This window comes from Siphateles boraxobius, unplaced genomic scaffold (assembly GCF_051911475.1).
Source record: "Siphateles boraxobius isolate OS27281-9 unplaced genomic scaffold, OSU_SipBor_1 153, whole genome shotgun sequence".
NCBI classification, from domain to species: Eukaryota; Metazoa; Chordata; class Actinopteri; order Cypriniformes; family Leuciscidae; genus Siphateles; species Siphateles boraxobius.
Genome location: NW_027508759.1, coordinates 114954 through 134757, shown reverse-complemented (window position 1 = coordinate 134757; position 19804 = coordinate 114954). Strand labels below are relative to the sequence as shown.

Sequence of the window (19804 nt, the reverse complement as noted above, 5' to 3'; positions counted from 1 at the left end):
GCGTCCTATAACGATAAATCATTAAAAAGGAACACTTCAGTACACTACACTAGAGAAAAATATAAGGATTATTATTTGTTACTTCAAATGATTTATTTGTTACTTGCAGTGCACTGAAATTCACCATTGAATTCCATCAAGAAAAAATGAACTTTTTAGATGTGTTCGTTATCAAGCCTGTATCTGGTCTTGAGACAAGCTTGTCTCGAAAACCTGCTGATCGCAACACATTGTTGCATGGTACATCTTACCATCCTGACTCATTAAAATGTTCTTTACCTATTTCTCAATTCAGTCGCATATGTCGTATTTGTAGTAAAGAGGATGATTTTCAACATCAAGCATCTACTGTATTTTATCAGACCGGTTTAGAGAAAGAGCATATAAGGAGTAATGGATTCAGTCAGCTGAGAATCGCTTTTCGAATATGTCTCAACGTGAGTGTCTTGTAAAAAGGCCGAAGACCTTTGAACATTGAGTAAATTGTTATATTCAATACTCTCCGTTGGCAAGGGACATAGAAGGCGTTTTACTTCAGACAAAGAATTTTCCCTTACAAAACTCAAACATTTAAACCTACTCATACTGCAAAACTGTTCAGTATGAGGCACATTTTCGTGCAAAACGGCTAATGTAATTTACATGTTGCGCTGCCCCTGTGGCTAGTAGATCTTTAAAAACCCACATTTCAGAACATCGTTGGACTATTTTAAAAGTCCGGTTGCTCAGCATTTTGCTACTTTTAGACATTCGGTCTCTACCTTACAATACTATATAAATTGATATTAATTGTGTATGTTTAATTTGAATTTCACATTTAGTATGCATTATCTTTGAATTTTTCCTTTGCCTTTCTTTGTTCTCTTGGGTGATATTGTATAATTTTTATTTATTTCTGGGTTGTTGTTTTTTTAAACCTTAACATTTCAAGCAGAATTCTCTGTTATATTTTGAAACAGACACTTTGCTACACTAAGTCATTGTGTCTCCTACTCTGTAAATCAAACATCCATACACCTACTGTATATGTTAACTCTGATATAACTAATTTCATGCTTCCATTTAAAAGTATATTAATATCAAATCACTTTGTTAAATTGATTTTGAAGGATTAAGAAATCAGGGGGCCACATGCTATCTGAACTCGGTGCTGCAGATACTTTTCATGACAGAAGATTTCAGAAATACTGTGGAAAGGTGAGATTTTTTTATTGTATTGGAGATCATTAATGCTGCTGAATAAAATTTCAAGTTATAACAAATCTGTTTTACAGGGTCAAGACAAATGATTTTCATATTGCACAGTTGTTTACGGATTTAAAGTCTAGAAAGAAAAGCGTTGCCACCACTGAGAGAATCACAGATGTACTTAACGTTAATGGTAGGGTTTGTATTTGTCATTCACACATAAAATTGTTAAATGAAAATGTGATCATATTCAATGGTGAATTTAGTGTTGACACTGAAAAAAATAATAGTGCTATTCTATTATGTAATTATCTAAAAGTGTGAATATTATTTCATCAGTTTATGAGCAGCAGGATGCAGCAGAATTTTTTCAGAAGATACTGAACATGGTGAATCCAGAGATGTCTAAGGTGATCAGACACTACAAATTATTACATTTGTATTGATAGTTTTTGGGCTAGATTGTGTTTGATATAACTGGGCTGATGTTGAAAAATAGGGGACACTGTAAATCTATAGATATGTCTATTGTTATGGATGAAATGGTGAAATACATATTTTCGTTAAAAATCCATTTAAAACATGCTCTGCAAAAGATAAGCACAGATTAATGTCAGTTTCCACAAACATTTTTTCAGGTATTCCAGGGAGAGTTGGAGCACAACACCATATGTAAAAATCCAGGGAAGGAGCACCCACTTGTGACACATCATGAATCCTTTTACATTATTCCCATCTGTATGGAAACATATGGCATGGATTCTACCATAAACATGGTAAGCATTTTCAGTCAAGTCACCTTTATTTATATAGCGCTTTTTACAATACAGAGTGTTTCAAAGCAGCTTTACAGAGATAACAGGAAAATAATGCAACAAAGTTTGTCTCTGCAGATCTAGAAGAAAATAGCATCATAGTCTATCTTAACATTAAGTTCAGTGATGGTTCATTTATTTTGTAAAAAAAAAAAAGTTATTGATTAAGTTAATTCATCTACACAGCTGCTCTGGAGAAAACAGTGATGTCATCGTCCAACTCAGTTCAGTTCTCATATAATGGTGTCAATGCAGCAGATCAATAATATTGCTGAATATCAAAAAATATATTCAGAGCGGTGACACTCACGTCACTCCTAAACTTCTACAAACGCCACTGCCCGACATATTAAGGAACTTGTTGATATAATATTTATTCAGACATATTACATTCAACAGTGTCAAGAATCAGATATCCAATTAAAAGTTTACATTCATCCTTTAATATTTGGATTCTAGTAAAAAATAAATCTTTATATAAAAAAAATAAATTAAAACTGGCACTGTTTATTGTATTTCAGCAAAGCTGTTTTGACTCATATTTTGAACCAATCAAGACATGTGAGGACGACCAAGTGAAATGTCCAACTTGCAAAGAGCGGGTGGACACGGAAATCGTGAGTTTTAACTTGTAAATGGGTATCATTTTATTTTTTAGCTTAATGTATGAAATGTTATACTTCACACTGACTTGGACATCACATTTATTTTCCCCCTACATGTATTGCATTGTAATAAGCAATAGAATATAGAATTTAAATTATTTGCCTATATATTTTTGTACAGCAGAACCAATCACACAGATGATGCTTTTATAATTGAGGATGGCTAATTACTTAAACATACAATTGTAATAAGCTGTTTTTTATTAATTATTTTTCAGAAGTGTAGTTTACATAAACTTCCTCCAGTCCTGGTTGTGCAGCTGGAGAGATTTCAACTGGATTATTCCACCATGATTTACAAGAAAAACAAGTCTACAGTGGAAATTCAGTTCCAGTTATCAGTGAAAGTATGTTGAATTTGTAAATTATATAAGGGGGTAAAAAATGCTATTAAAAATGAAAAGAAAACGTGTATGTCAGGCCATAAATCATGTCTTCAGTATGTCAGCTGTTCAGTTTAAAGGATAATTAACTGAAAACCTAAAGAAAACATGATCTAAAATTTTTCACGAGCGAATGCACTCATACCGTACATACAGTATACTGTAAAACCTTGCTGTAAAAAACAGCCAAATTATGACAGTAACATACCGTCAGTAATATTAAAACAGTAATATGTTGTAGGAAGCAATGTCTAGGCAATATAGCAACATAATGTATATTAAAAGGCTGAAAGTCAACACTCAGAGACTTTGTCTGAAATCACACCCTATACCATCATCCACTATTCCCCATCAGTTTATTACAGTCCAACCCAATAAAGGGAATGAAAACAAAATGCGTGAATTCAGACACTGATGAACACTTGCTGATAACAAACAGAATCACTGAAGGAAAGAGAAACAACAAAAACACACAAAAAAAGGAGAAACACAAGAACTACAACTGACTTCCAGCAACAGACTTAGATGTAATCAACTGAATATAGAAGAAATAATGATTAAACAACTGCACAAACAGCATTACCAGCTTCACTTATTACTAACCAGATTGACTTTATTTCTCTCACACGTCTACAGAAGTTCTTATTGAGAATTAACTGAGGTTTAGATGTTAATGTTTTATTGAAAATGTCCTCAAAAAATCTTTGGAAAAGCCTTCAAACACAAAAATCATTCAGACTTGGCCCACAGGCCATTGTTTAGCCCTGAAATAAAAGAAACAGAATACAAAACAACTGATCTTTATGTAAAAATCTAAAGCTCCTTTTGTTAAGGACTGTACATTATATAGTATGTTGTAAAAAGTGTTCAAAACATGAACCAGTAACTTTTCTGTGGCGAGCATGAGGGGGACCAGCACAATATTAGGCAGGCGGTTTTACTGTTGTGGCTGATTGGTGGATATGTTTAAAAAAGAAAAACTCTATGTTTTACTAACCTGTGTTATTCATTATGGTCACATTCACTTATTCAATTGTTTGTTAACTTTTTAATTAGTTAATTATGTCTTTACATCACAACAACTTTAAAAATGATGTACACAAAAAGTCATTCTGCTCATGTTTCATAAGGCGAATGAGCGAAAGCAACAAATAAGTGTCATTCTGTGTTTCTTCAGGATAAGAGTGGAGCTCAACACAAGTATGATTTGTATGCAATAGTGAAACATTCTGGATCCTTCCTTGGTGGACATTATTATGCTGTCATCAAGTCATTTGAGGATCATCGTTGGTATCGGTTTAATGACAGCTCTGTAAACAAGGTGAACGGTTTTTGATATTTGTCTAAAAATGAGTCCTGATTTTCAATATGTATTTTGGTAATACTTTACAAGAAGTTGCAATTTGTTAACTTGAACAACAGTATTTGTTAATCATACTTGATGTTTATTTTATTTACCACAGTTAAAGGAATAGTTCACTTAAAAATGAATATAACGTCATCAATGCTCACCCTCAAGTTGTTTCAAACCTGTATGAATTTCTTTCTTCTGCTGAACACAAAAGAAGATATTTTGAAGAATGTCGGTAACCAGACAGTTGATGGACCGCATTGACTTCCATAGTATTTTCTTTCCTACTATGGAAGTCAATGGGGTCTATCAACTGACAGGTTACCAAATCAGAGTAAAGACCCGCATGGTAAAATGTGTAACGATCGTGACATAGGAAGAATGAAGCGAGCAGTGAATCCAATTGCAAGCACATTTATTGATAAAACAAACAAAAGAAACTCAGACCAGGAACACAGAAACAGCAACCATTACAACATTAACAACTCACAAAGACAGGGCTGAAACACAGGGCTTAAATACAGGGGTAAACGAGCTAAACAAGATAACAAGAGGGCCTGGTTAATCAGAAACACCTGGGGATACTTATAAACTAGAAAAACTACAAAGGACTACAAAACATGACACAGAACAGGAAATAACTAAAGTTCACACAAGACAAGGGAAACACAGGACAGACAGGAACAAGACATGAAGCCACACCGTGACATAGCCCTCCCCCTATGGGCGGCTCCCGACGCCCGTAAAAAACAAACAAAAAAAATCTCAGGAGGGTGGTGAAGTGGAGGCGGTCTTGGGGCAGGGATGGAGGGCCAGGTCCGAGCAGGGAACAGGACCAGGGCCTTGCAATGGCGGGCATGGGCCATGGGACGTGGGCGGAGCAGGACGCGCAGGCGGCGGCCAGGGTGGAGCAGGCCGCGCAGGCGGCCAGGGCGGTGACAGTCCATCGGGCGACCAGGGCAGAGACGACCCCTTGGACGGCCAGGGCGGAGACGACCCCTCGGGCGGCCAGGGCGGTGAAGACCCTTCGGGCGGCCAGGGCGTAGAAGACCCTTCGGGCGGCCACGGCGGTGAAGACCCCTCGGGCGGCCACGGCGGTGAAGACCCCTCGGGCGGCCACTGCGGTGAAGACCCCTCGGGCGGCCACGGCGGAGAAGGCCCTTCAGGCGATCCCGGCTCAGGAACAGCAGACACCGGCTCGGGAACAGCAGACACCGGCTCGGGGGGCCACGGCGGTGAAGACCCCTCGGGCGGCCACGGCGGTGAAGACCCCTCGGGCGGCCACGGCGGTGAAGACCCCTCGGGCGGCCACGGCGGAGAAGGCCCTTCGGGCGATCCCGGCTCAGGAACAGCAGACACCGGCTCGGAAACAGCAGACACCGGCTCGGGAAGAGCAGACACCGGCTCGGGAACAGCAGACACCGGCTCGGGAACAGCAGACACCGGCTCGGGAACAGCAGACACCGGCTCGGGAACAGCAGACACCGGCTCGGGAACAGCAGACACCGGCTCGGGAACAGCAGACACCGGCTCGGGAACAGCCGACACCGGCTCGGGAACAGCCAACACACACACTGGCTCGGGAACAGCCAACACACACACTGGCTCGGGAACAGCCAACACACACACTGGCTCGGGAACAGACAACACACACACTGGCTCGGGAACAGACAACACACACACTGGCTCGGGAACAGACAACACACACACTGGCTCGGGAACAGACAACACACACACTGGCTCGGGAACAGAAAACACACACACTGGCTCGGGAACGGACAACACACACACTGGCTCTGGCTCGGGAACAGACAACACACACACTGGCTCGGGAACAGACAACAAACACACTGGCTCGGGAACAGACAACAAACACACTGGCTCTGGCACGGGAACAGACAACACACACACTGGCTCGGGAACAGACAACAAACACACTGGCTCGGGAACAGACAACAAACACACTGGTTCGGGAACAGACAACACACACACTGGCTCGGGAACAGACAACACACTCACTGGCTCGGGAACAGACAACACACTCACTGGCTCGGGAACAGACAACACACTCACTGGCTTGGGAACAGACAACACAGACTCTGGCTCGGGAACAGGAACAGACTCTGACTCGGAGGCGGCCATCTTGTCCGTAGACACTGGCTCGGCAGACGTGACTTGAACAGTCTCTGGATCGGCAGACGTGACTTGAACAGTCTCTGGATCGGCAGACGTGACTTGAACAGTCTCTGGATCGGCAGACGTGACTTGAACAGTCTCTGGATCGGCAGACGTGACTTGAACAGTCTCTGGATCGGCAGACGTGACTTGAACAGTCTCTGGATCGGCAGACGTGACTTGAACAGTCTCTGGATCGGCAGACGTGACTTGAACAGTCTCTGGATCGGCAGACGTGACTTGAACAGTCTCTGGATCGGCAGACGTGACTTGAACAGTCTCTGGATGGGCAGACGTGACTTGAACAGTGTCTGGATGGGCAGACGTGACTTGAACAGTCTCTGGATCGGCAGACGTGACTTGAACAGTCTCTGGATCGGCAGACGTGACTTGAACAGTCTCTGGATCGGCGGGCTCTGGCGCAGGATCAACGGGCTCTGGGCTGGGCGTTATCAGCAGGGCAGAGGGCTTTGTGCTGGGCAGGACCAGTGGTAACGGAAACTCTGGGCTCGACGGGACCAGCGGTGAAGGAAACTCTGGGCTGGACGGGACCAGCGGCGAAGGAAACTCTGGGCTGGACGGGACCAGCGGCGAAGGAAACTCTGGGCTGGGTTCATGGGCTGTCGCTGATGTGTGTGCTGCCCACACACACAAAACAGCCATGGACACCACAATAAGCGCTGTGTCTTCCAGGACAGACTCAAGTGCGGCGTGTTCAGTCTCTGGCGGGCAGGTGATATGCTCCGGTTCTGGCGAACAGGCGACGGGCTCAGGCTCTTGCTCGAAGACTGGCTCTGGCTCTTGCTCGAAGACTGGCTCTGGCTCTTGCTCGAAGACTGGCTCTGGCTCTTGCTCGAAGACTGGCTCTGGCTCTTGCTCGAAGACTGGCTCTGGCTCTTGCTCGAAGACTGGCTCTGGCTGGACGTGGCTGACGTGAAGCTCTGGCTGGACGATCTCTGGCTGGACAGTCTCTGGCTGGACGGTCTTTGGCTTAGGAGCCACCGGACACGTCGTTGAGGAGGCCATTTTTCTCCTCCTCCTCCGTCTCCGGACCACCGGATTCGGGACCACCGGAACTGGGACCACCGGAACAGGGACCAGCGGTAAAGGCCTGGCGTGACACGGGATGAAGCTCTCCAAACATCTGGAAAGCGCCTCTCTCCAGCCCAGACCGGAGAGATTGGGGAGTTCCCTCGGGTTAACCTCCTTAGCCCCCAGCCGGTAACAGACTTTAATTGCCTCGTCATCCAGGGAGCAGGAGGCAGCAAGAGGAACATATCCCCACGTATACTGGAATAGATCAAGGCTTTCCAGGGCCAAGGCCGCGATCTGTCCAGCGAACTCCCGGTCTAGGTTGTGTAGATCAGGCGAGATCCGTGCTGCTGGATTCATATTTGGGTTGAGCTAGAGAGATATTTGGAGGAAACACATACAGATGCAAAAAGGCATAAGTCTATTCCGTCAGACATCCCACCTGTCAATCCACCAGAATACCAAATGGAGGTCTGTGCACCTAAGTGGAAAGAGATAGAGCAGGTTGTGAGAAAGGCAAGGGCTTCATCATCTCCAGGGCCTAATGGAGTTCCGTACAGAGTGTACAAGAGTGCTTCAGGAGTTCTACGAATTCTGTGGAAATTGATAAAAGTGGCTTGGGAAAAGCAGGTTGTACCTAGAGCATGGCGCAGAGCAGGGGGAGTCTTTATACCCAAAGAAAAAGATGCTACAAGCATCAGTCAGTTTCGCCCTATTTCACTATTAAACGTCGAAGGAAAGATTTTCTTCAGCATTATTGCTCAGAGATTGTCAACCTACCTATTAAAGAATGGCTTCATTGACACTTCAGTTCAAAAAGCGGGCATTCCAGGATTCTCAGGATGCTTAGAACACATCAGTGTTATCTGGCAACGAATTCAATCAGCTAAAAAGGAGAGGAAGGAGCTCCACGTGACATTCCTGGATTTGGCTAATGCATATGGTTCAGTGCCACATGAGCTTCTTTGGGCATCATTTGATTTTTTCAGGGTACCGATGTCGATAACAAATTTAGTGAAAGCCTATTTTGGAGATTTGCAATTTAGTTTCTCAACTCCAGAATTCAGCACTACATGGCAATGCTGAGAGGTTGGAATAATGGCAGGATGCACCATTTCTCCACTGGCTTTTACCATGGCAATGGAAGTAATCATTAGGGCATCAAAATGGGTAGTAGGAGGAGAGCGCTTGGCTTCTGGGATGCGACTACCACCAATCAGAGCATACATGGATGACATGACAACCATGACTACAACGGTAGCCTGCACTAATCGGTTATTGGGGAAGTTAACAGATAATATTGAATGGGCACGAATGCAATTTAAGCCCTCTAAATCAAGGAGCATCTCCATAATTAAAGGCAAGGTAGTAGATAAAACATTCTTCATTAATGGTGAGGCAATACCAACAGTTTCTCAGAAGCCAGTGAAGAGTCTAGGGAGATGGTACGATGGGGATCTAAAGGACACAGTTCGAGTGGGAAAAGTTAGACGACAAGCAGTGGAAGGGTTGAAGAGCATAACCAGCTGTGCTCTACAAGGCAAACTGAAACTCTGGTGCTTTCAGTTTGGTCTACTGCCAAGGTTGCTGTGGCCACTGACTGTGTATGAGGTTTCTTTGACAACAGTGGATAAGCTGGAAGCGTTAATAAGTTCATACATCAGGAAATGGTTGGGAGTTCCACGCTGCCTCAGCAGAGTGGGACTTTATAGTAAAGGAGTATTGCAGCTGCCAGTCTCTGCTTTAACCGAGGAGTTTAAGTGTGCCAAGGTCAGACTGGAAATGACTTTAGCAGAGTCACGTGACAAATGCGTAAGGGAGACAGCCCCTGTGGTAAAAACTGGTAGAAAGTGGTCAGCAAAGAAATCTGTAGTAGAGGCAAAGGCTGACCTTCAAATTGGGGATATCGTGGGACAGGTACAGCATGGAAGAGGGGGTTTTGGGCTCAGTTTAGTTCCTCCTAAATGGCACAAGGCAGGCCCAGCCCAAAGGAGGAAGCTGGTAGTCAACGAGGTGCGAAAGCAGGAGGAGAGGATGAGATGTATAAAGGCCATTTCCCAGGCCAAGCAGGGAGAGTGGATGAGATGGGAGAGTGTGGAACAACGCAAAATGGGCTGGCAAGACCTTTGGTCAATGGAAGAGAGTAGGATCAGTTTCCTTATTAGGTCAACATATGATGTTCTCCCATCACCGCAGAACCTAAACCTCTGGGTAGGAGAGGATCCATCTTGTCCTTTGTGTTCATCACCTGCCACATTAAGGCACATTTTGACAGGATGTAAGGTGGCTCTTAGCCAGGGTCGGTTTACTTGGTGCCATGACCAAGTATTGCGATGTTTGGCTATAGCATTGGAAGGCAAGCGTAGTATGACCAATAAATTGCCGCCTGTTCTAGCAAAACATTACACGCAGAAGACAATATTCCTCCGCCCAGGCGAGCAACCACCAAGAAAAGGTGCTAACACCAATTCTCGCCCAGGACAACTGGAAGCTGCTAGGGACTGGAAGATGCTGGTTGATCTTGATCAACGGCTTATTTTTCCACCTGAGATTGCCACCACTAACCTACGGCCAGATATTGTTTTGTGGTCTGGATCAGCACGCATTGTTCAACTGATAGAGTTAACAGTGCCATGGGAGGATGCGGTAGATGAGGCATATGAGAGGAAGAAACTGCGGTATGCTCATCTGGCCACTGAAGCAGAACAGCGAGGATGGAGAGTCCAGGTTTATCCAGTGGAAGTGGGTTGTCGTGGTTTTGTGGCACACTCTACAACCCGGTTCCTCAGAGACGTCGGATTCAGTGGCCAAGAGTTGCGTCGTACAGTAAAGAAATTATCTGAAGCAGCAGAAATGAGCAGCAACTGGCTGTGGTTGAGACGGAAAGATTCTAGCTGGCTGTGTACAGGCCGCCATGCTACGGTTTCGTAGAATTCTTGAAAACTTGAAAGGTCTGTTGGTTTATGTGTATAGGTTGTATAGTATTTACAGTCATTACGTTCCTGTGTATATTGCGTGAATGACGGGTGGTTGGGCAGATATTGTGTTTTGCGGTAGGTGGTATGCCATACGGAACCGTTGCCACTGAAACTGCATATTAACGCACCAGTGGGGCTCGACAGCCTTAGTCAAACGGGTTGGCGCGTATGGTTGGGTTGCGGAGAGATTGTGAGATTGTGGTTAGGTCTCAGCAGCAACTGTTGGTTTATTTGTATAGGTTGTATAGTATTTACAGTCATTACGTTCCTGTATATATTGCGTGAATGACGGGTGGTTGGGCAGATATTGTGTTTTGTGGTAGGTGGTATGCCATACGGAACCGTTGCCACTGAAACTGCATATTAACGCACCAGTGGGGCTCGACAGCCTTAGTCAAACGGGTTGGCGCGTATGGTTGGGTTGCGGTGAGATTGTGGTTAGGTCTCAGCAGCAACTGTTGGTTTATTTGAATAGGTTGTATAGTATTTACAGTCATTACGTTCCTGTGTATATTGCGTGAATGACGGGTGGTTGGGCAGATATTGTGTTTTGTGGTAGGTGGTATGCCATACGGAACCGTTGCCACTGAAACTGCATATTAACGCACCAGTGGGGCTCGACAGCCTTAGTCAAACGGGTTGGCGCGTATGGTTGGGTTGCGGAGAGATTGTGAGATTGTGGTTAGGTCTCAACAGCAAGAGGGAAGTAGAGGTCAGTAAGCTGGGCTGAGTTGAGTGGGGGACGGAGGGGGGTGACTCTGGGACGCCAGAGTCACTGTCGAGCCCTCTTGAGGTGTCGTGGGCTAGTCGACGAAACACTGAGGACGGAAGGTGCCCACTTGAAGACCCTAGAGATGTTCCCTACTCCGCTCAATCCAGAGGGTTGTTATGGGGGACCGCACTGTGGTTGCAGCCGTTGTGTGTGCTGACGCGCAATACACTGTATTAACACCAGACAGAAGATTCACGTCACTAGATGGAAAGAAGCGTAAATGGATGGAGAAGCATAGGTTACTGTAAAGCTACGTCTTAGTTGGTGATTATCTTGGCGAAAGCCGAGTACAAATCAGCATGAAGTTTTAACATCTACTCTCGTGTAACGGAAATCATGGTGAGTTGTTCTGTAACGATCGTGACATAGGAAGAATGAAGCGAGCAGTGAATCCAATTGCAAGCACATTTATTGATAAAACAAACAAAAGAAACTCAGACCAGGAACACAGAAACAGCAACCATTACAACATTAACAACTCACAAAGACAGGGCTGAAACACAGGGCTTAAATACAGGGGTAAACGAGCTAAACAAGATAACAAGAGGGCCTGGTTAATCAGAAACACCTGGGGATACTTATAAACTAGAAAAACTACAAAGGACTACAAAACATGACACAGAACAGGAAATAACTAAAGTTCACACAAGACAAGGGAAACACAGGACAGACAGGAACAAGACATGAAGCCACACCGTGACAAAATGACTGTAACATGACTGTAGAACCTAAGTGTAGTTTTATTTACAGGCATCCAAACTCATCCAGAACATGAAAAAAATCATAAACGTGAACTTGACTTGAATCTAAACTTGACTTGACTATGAACAAAAACCTAGAACATGACTAAGACTCGACCAAGGAGAATGGCAAACAGGAGGACTTTAATAGAAGGACAAGAGAAACCACATGACAATGACAACCAATGACAGAACAGAACTCAAAAGGTCGTGACATACATGATGTCATTGAGTGTTTGTGGCCCTTATTATTGTCGTGTGTTCTGCTCTGTTGGCACTAGTCGAATCCCTTTAACATTATGAAAAGAAAATTGTACGGTTATAAAAAAAAATGTGGATTACTGAGAATTTAGCAGGACTGGACGTGTCAGAATAAACACAATTGCATACTACCACACTTCTTATTTCTACCATATAGGGAAGACAGAAGTAGTATGAATAGTAGGCCTAGTATGCCATTACAAACTGACACTATGACATACACACTTTTGTTGTCATCAAAAAATCTGGCCAATCGCATATAAACAGTGATGTAGTCCCAGTTCTTGCAACTGATTAGTTATAATTTGATTGTGATAGATTTAATTTTGTCTAATATTATCTTTGGACATTATGATCTTAGGAACAAAGCAGAATCCTACGGAGCCCCTAAAGAGACATGGCGTTGTAAAAAATATGAGCTGGGACGAAAAATATATATTTCGAAGTTTCTCGTGAAAATTTCAACATTTTGGTTTTGTCGCTAACTGCTGAATTTTCAGGAAGCGATCCTGCGAAATCCAGCCGCATTTTGGATGAGTTGATTACTGCCCCCAGGAAGACAATGCATTGGCTGGGGGACAGCGAGCTCTTGCTCAAGTTGATTCTAAACCACAGACTTTCTAGATGTCTGAGGAGCAGAGACCTGTGCGCACACAGTTCCTCTTTCAATTGGGCTAGGAGCAGCCAATCATCAAGGTAATTCAGGACGCGAACCTGCCTTTGCCTCAGAAGAATGGTAGGACTGTAGAGTGGTACGCCATCCTCTGAAACATGAATCTCAAGAACGGTCTGTGATGGGGAGCTATTTGGAGATGAAATTATGCTTCCTTCAGATCCACTGATAAGAACCAATCCCCTGAGCAGATTTGCGAAAGGATTTGTTTCATAGGGCCATCTTATCAGTGTGCGGTCAGAGCTATGCTGTGAAGAAAGATTTCCCATTTCACCCCAAAACCAAACAGAATTAAAGCTGCGAGCAGCATTCGATTGGGGTTCAAGCGGTTAATGCCTTTAAGCACACAAGCGTAAGAAGACATTAAGTTTTATATTAGTATAAAGTTTTATAACCACTGTTATCATAGATGGAAAAGACCATTTACGCCAATACAGGCAATTTACCATAGAAAATATATGTAATTGTAGCGCCACCTATGGTCTAATCTCCATCAAATTTTGCATGCCTGTTTAGAATGTTATGTCACATATGCTCACCAATTTCGTGCTATTTTTTATTTTTTTTAATCAGATTTGCAGAAATGATCTGTGATATTCATAAAATAATGTGCCCCCCATGTGTTAGGTTAAAGTCTGCAATCATCGCTAGGTATAAATCGAGATCTTCTTTGCGATTGGGAATGTATAAAGGTGACTTGACTTGACTCTTCTCGCAGAGAAGACCCGCGAAGATGTTCGATAGGGTCTGTGCTTTCCTTCTTGCAGCAAGGGTTGGAGCGAAGGCTGTCTACGTACGTTGAGAGACCGACTGATAAGGAACATCTCGGTTACAGAGGCGTACGTCGTGACCGACTAATAGGAATCTCGCTAGAGAGGCCAATCTTCGGTTTCACTTTATTTTGATGGTCCCTTTAACACATTCTGTTGTCTATAAGTAAAATTGCACCTTCATGTCTACTAACTCTCATTAGAGTATTAGTAGAGTATTAGTAGACTGGTAGGGTTAGGGTTAGCATAAGTTGACATGTAGTTGCAAAGTTACTTATAGTCAGTCGAGTGTCTGGTGGAGGACCATCACAATAAAGAGTTTGCAGATATGAAGCAGACTGTACACTAATACTCTAATGAGAGTTAGTTGACATGTAGTTGCAAAGTTACTTGTAGTTAACAGAATGTTCAAAAGGGACCATCAAAATAAAGTGTTACCCAATCTTCTAGTGAAACTAAACAAGCCAATGCACATTGGCGTGCAATAATTTGCATCAGCTGTTCAGCCGCGCAGCGCCGGTATATAACGAGCAGCTGGTGCGATTGCACTTCAGTTTTTTGCTGAGGAGCCAAGTCTGATAAGCTGTCCGCCCCGGCAGCAGATGTGGCGACGGGACATACGTCTCTGTTCCCTCCTTCAGGGAACAATACAAAACAACACAATACAATTTTATTTGTATAGCACATTTAAAAATAACTGACGTTGACCAAAGTGCTTAACAAAGAACAAGGGTTACAGTACCACATGTAACCGAGATGTTCCCTATCAGTCGGTCTCTCTACGTACGCAGACAGCCTTCACTCCAACCCTTGCTGCAAGAAGGAAAGCACAGACCCTATCAAACTTTTTCGGGGATCTTCTCTGCGAGAAGAGTCAAGTCAAGTCACCTTTATTTATATAGCGCTTTTTAGGTAACACTTCATTTTACAGTACGTGCACTTTCAATGTACTTACAGTCTTCTTACCACTTGAGGGCGTACACATGTCTCGTGGACGGCGCCTGTGCAGAAGTGATTGTGTTCAAAGGGGAACTCGGCAACTCTAGCTATTTCTTCGCTGATTTTCACTTTTGTTGTCGCATGTTTTCTCAACGAGCTCCCCCTACAGCGGTGGGGCGTATATTTCACAACACCGTCTTTAAAAAAAACTCACTTGCGGCCCCTCCTCCCTCTTTCTACCACTGCTCATGTGCATTTGTTATTATCGGAGCCGGCCAACTTAATCATGTGGAGCCATGTCTACCGAGGTGGGTAATACATCATATTGTGTGTTAATGTCGAATTGCCATAAAGCAGTTTGTGTTTCTTGCTCGTTCTCGCTTCTCACGAGACTATTTACAAGATGTTGCAAGGTTGGTTTTCCGCCTGGGAACGTCGGGGGGAGCGGGGAAAGTCACATTCTCACCAGAACAGGTTATTAAACCATCCAAATGATTTCTAAATGGTTTTATTAAGTTGAAATAGTTGCCCATCCAGGGACCAGACATGGAGTTTCCAGAGGTCTGGACGCGGGTGCTATAGGGTGCCCCGTCTCTGAGTCAGAAGATCCTTCCTCGGAGGAATGGGCCAGGGAGGGACTGTCACAAGGAGCATGAGTTCTGAGAACAAAGTCCGGGTGGGCCAATAGGGAGCCACCAGAAGGACCTGCTCCTGGTCCTCCCTGACTTTGCACAGAGTCTCCGCAAGTAAGCTCACTGGGGGAACCACATATTTGAGGAGGCCCCGGGGCCAGCTGTGTGCCAGTGAGTCCGTGCCGAGTGTTCCCTCGGTCAGGGAGTAAAACATAAAGCAATATTATGATATAAAGTTCTTTGGCGTAGGCCCCGTCCGTAGCTCGCAATCCGAGGTTCCGGACTCTGCATTTGGTGCCTGAAGACGAAGGCAGGGGCGCAGTCGACTCGCTGGGAGATATGGGAAGGGATCCTAGTAGTGGTGGGGAGGATGGAGGGGAATGAAAGCGTCAGCATCTGCGAACTCAGACACGTGTAAGTACCAATCTTTTATACCACAAGTATTAGAACATGATTGGATAGATTAGAAGCTAATAAGTGACGTAACAATTGAGTCTTCCAAGCAGAACTTATGATAAAGCTTTCATTTACGTGAATCTTTGCTACTACCATTCAGGCAAGCTATCCGGCCCTACTGTTTAAAGCATTACAGTATGTTAGGTTGCATTCTGGGATCAGCAATGGGGTTTTTTCCTTTTTCTTTTTTTTTCTCCGAAATGCATTTGAGACGGATTTAAATCCGATAGCTCAAACCATTTCAGGAGATTCTCTGGGCCGCATTCCAGACGAAACTGGACAAGTCTAATTGCATCTGGTTGATTGAAACCACATATGTAAATGTTACTCCTCCCAACAATGCTAAAAATAAACGTGTTATAGGCTATGTATCATGCAGATATGACGGCGTTACTGAAACACGCATAACCGCAGATGAGCAGCTGAGCATTATTCATCAAGCCAACATGCAAACGATCGCAAATCAAAGTGAAAATAAGTCGCAGATGCTTAACACAAAATCATCTTCATTAAAAGTAAAGAAAATGAAAGCTTTAGCATTAGTTCTGCCAGGAAGACTTAATTACTACGTCACTTATTACCTTCATATCTATCCAATCATGTCCTTATACTCGCTGTATAAAAGATCGGTAGGCCTACTTACACATTGCTTGCTGGGCTGTCAATAAATGAATGCTTTGTTACATCATCATATCTTCCGAGTCTTTCTGGTAGATATAATGATCTTACCAGTTCTGTTACCGCTCTCTCTTCTATTGCGGTCTTTGATCTTGAAATTATATGATGATCAATAAAATGTTAAGTTAAATCCTTACCTTGAATGAAGTTTGATCATAGTAGAGGAGACATGTTAACACTGGCTGGTGGAACTTAGCACCTTCCAAAGCTTGGAACTTGAACTTGAAAACCAGTATGAGGAGATCGTCTCTCATGAAATGGCTGTTTTTTAGAACCGCCACGCACTGGTTTCCTACACACAGGTCTCGCTTTCGCTATGGCGTGCCACCAGAGTTGGTGAGATCAAAATCAGCTATAGAGGGCTTTCACTACACGTCATCAACCCGGAAGTCGGCCATTTTGGAGGCACTGAACGTAAACAATGCCACTGAACTGAACGGACTTGCATATTTGGCTGATTATTGCTGCTGAAAAATGGTCGTGTTTTGGTCTGTACTAATCGGTCGCACCTGGAAAAAACATTTTGTGTTGTACTGACTGAAAAAACTTAAAGAGAAGAGTGCAAAAAACGGATGAAAGAAGGCATTTGTGGTTGAGAGAGGCACAGCATTAGATCAGATTCCAATTGGATTCAAAGATAATCAGATTTTGGACCGACAGTGTGAATGTAGCCATAGTTACTAAAATGATGTCCACACTGTGTATCGCAACTGTTCAGATCCGAGTTGTGTGTTCATGCACACAACTCGGGGGTGGTGATGGCGCAGTGGATAAGACACATGCCTTTGGTGTGAGAGACCTGGGTTCGAATCCACTGTGAGACACCAATGTGTCCCTGAGCAAGACACTTAACCCCTAGTTGCTCCAGAGGCGTGCGACCTCTGACATATAAGTCGCTTTGAATAAAAGCGTCAGCTAAATGTAAATGTTATGCAGCAATGATGTTGCGTTGATGGAGGGGTTTGCATTTGCTATAAAGATGTTGTCTTAACATGTAAATGTGTATCCGCCGCGCTGGACTCCTGCGTCTCGAGCTGCAGAACTGTATGCACAGCTTTTTTCTGCGCTGGTTTCAAAATATGTTTCAAAAATAATAATTTTCTGCTTGTCCGGCACTTTGTAACAACACAGCCTTGTTTCGGCAGCGACTTTCAGCATGTTCCCTATAACAACGTTTGACTTTTACATTTTACGTGGCATGAGAAAGTCACAAACTATTTCAAATAGGATTTCAGAATAGGATTTCAAACCACATATGGATGTAGCTTGAAACGGATTTAATGTGCTTTTTTTTGACTGACAATCTGAACGGAGCCTATGTCGGGATAAGAAATAGAAGGAAGAATAGCGGTAAGGGCTAGAGAAGCGCTCGCTCGGATCTTTACCACATATTAACTTTACTTAGTCAAAATCCCGCGCTCTTTCCTGCTTACTAAGTCCTTCTCTATATGATTTCGCAGCTTCCATGTGTTTTTTTCCATAGTTTAGACATCATAAATTAGTGTAACAATGTGTTCAGTAGTACATAAACAGTGCAATCCATGCTGTTGTTTACATCCGAGTATCTCCAATATGGCCGCGCATCCGCGTAACTGACCAAATCGTGACGTAGGTGCAAACACACTATATAATTGTGTGTCGTTATGGTTGCAATCGAGATGCGGGTGAGTGAACGCCGGCGTTAGTTTCTGTGAACTGAATGTTTGTGTCATCATCTGCAAACTCAAACATGTGTAAGTAACAATCTTTTATACTCTAGGTATTAGATAGTGGTTGGATAGACCAGAAGTAATGAGTGTCGTAACATTGAGTCTTTCTGCCAGAACTTTACGCTAAAGCTTTCATATCTTTATGTATAAAATATTAATCTTTTACATTGTAATCCTTTTATTTTTAATACTTGGCATGTTTGTGTGCTGCTGCACTACCGAACTACCCTCGTGCATGTTCATGAGTGCCTGGGCCTGGTGGACCTGGAGCAACGCCATGGCATGCAAAGAGGAACGCCATGGCATGCAAAGAGGAACGCCATGGCATGCAAAGAGGAACGCCATGGCATGCAAAGACCCTGTGTGTGTAATAAGCTTGTAGGCGCACATTACTAACGCTCTCTTTAAATAACAACAGCATAACTTAAGCTTTCCTGTAGCTCAAACGGTAGTGCGTTGGTGCTTGCAAAGCTAAGGTCATGGGTTCGGTTCCCAGGGAAAGCAAGAACTGAAAATAATGTAAGTGTGTACCTTGAAAAAAAATGAAATGTAAGTTGCTTTGTCATAAAAGCGTCGGACAAATCTAAACAAAAACAATTGAGCCATTGACTTTTGACCAGGTTTTTGTTGGTGGCTGGCATTTGTTCTGTCAAAAGCACAGACATGAACCAATAAGGCTTTTGTATTCGGAGGAAAAGGAGTTTCCCCATATTCGTCAAACATAGACTCAATGCGAGTAAACCGAATATATTTTTTTCTCCCATCTCATATTTTTTCCACCATTATGTCCCTTCTGTATGACTCTGTAGAATCCTGATCTTTATGTGCAGTTATTTATGGCTGAAATATGAATGTTCTTGTGGTGTGTTGTAATGTGTTTTATGTTTCTCTTTTGCCTTTCCAGATCGATGATTTAAAAAATCCCTTCCAGTGTAATCAGGCCTACTTTCTTCTGTACAAAAAAAGTTAAAACGAGTCAGGTATCTATTCAGTGTTACTAATTTACAAACCAGAAATACATTAACAATCTGAAGGGTAAATGTAAAAAGAGAATGACCTAAACTACGTCAATTTGAAAGATTTGATCAATACAATACATGACCAAATGTTAGTGGATATCTCTGATTAATAAGTTTAGGTTTTCTTGTAATTTCTGAGAGATCAAATAGAAAACGTACTCGGTTACTAACGTAACCTCGGTTCTCTCTAGAGAGGGAACGAGTACTGCGTAATATCTTACGCTATGGGGAAAACCTCTTTTCCACGAGATATTGAAGCCAAAAATTATCCTTTAATTTTGATTAATGTAAAACGCTGTGCGGCAGCGTGCAGACATAGGCAAGACGGCTCGCGCGCCTATTGGCTGCCCTGCGGCAACAGCAGCAAGCCTATCGAGAGAGGCCCTGCGTGACGTGACATCCAATGGGGGTGCTTCGCGCCCATTTCGTCGTGTCCCGCCAGAATAGGCGTGGCCTTGGCCTATAAATACGCTCGACAGGCTGATACAAACTGGTTTTCAACGCTGAAGCGAACCAGCGCTGTTGTATGCACGGCAAGATACGCAGTACTCGTTCCCTCTCTAGAGAG

At 43.5% G+C, this 19804-nt stretch overlaps 1 protein-coding gene across 2 annotated transcripts in view; it reads left to right on the top strand.

Annotated features, from left to right (window-relative positions):
• LOC143738803 (uncharacterized) overlaps positions 1–19804 on the top strand; it is a 43012-nt gene that overhangs the window by 16459 nt on the left and 6749 nt on the right. For both annotated transcript variants that reach the window (XM_077230899.1, XM_077230901.1), the window contains exons 5-12: positions 1110–1197; positions 1275–1381; positions 1528–1598; positions 1827–1964; positions 2525–2620; positions 2887–3015; positions 4229–4372; positions 19122–19197. In XM_077230899.1, coding sequence (XP_077087014.1) covers positions 1110–1197; positions 1275–1381; positions 1528–1598; positions 1827–1964; positions 2525–2620; positions 2887–3015; positions 4229–4372; positions 19122–19187 — 839 coding nt within the window. In that variant the 3' untranslated portion in view covers positions 19188–19197. The remainder of the gene's footprint in view (positions 1–1109; positions 1198–1274; positions 1382–1527; positions 1599–1826; positions 1965–2524; positions 2621–2886; positions 3016–4228; positions 4373–19121; positions 19198–19804) is intronic.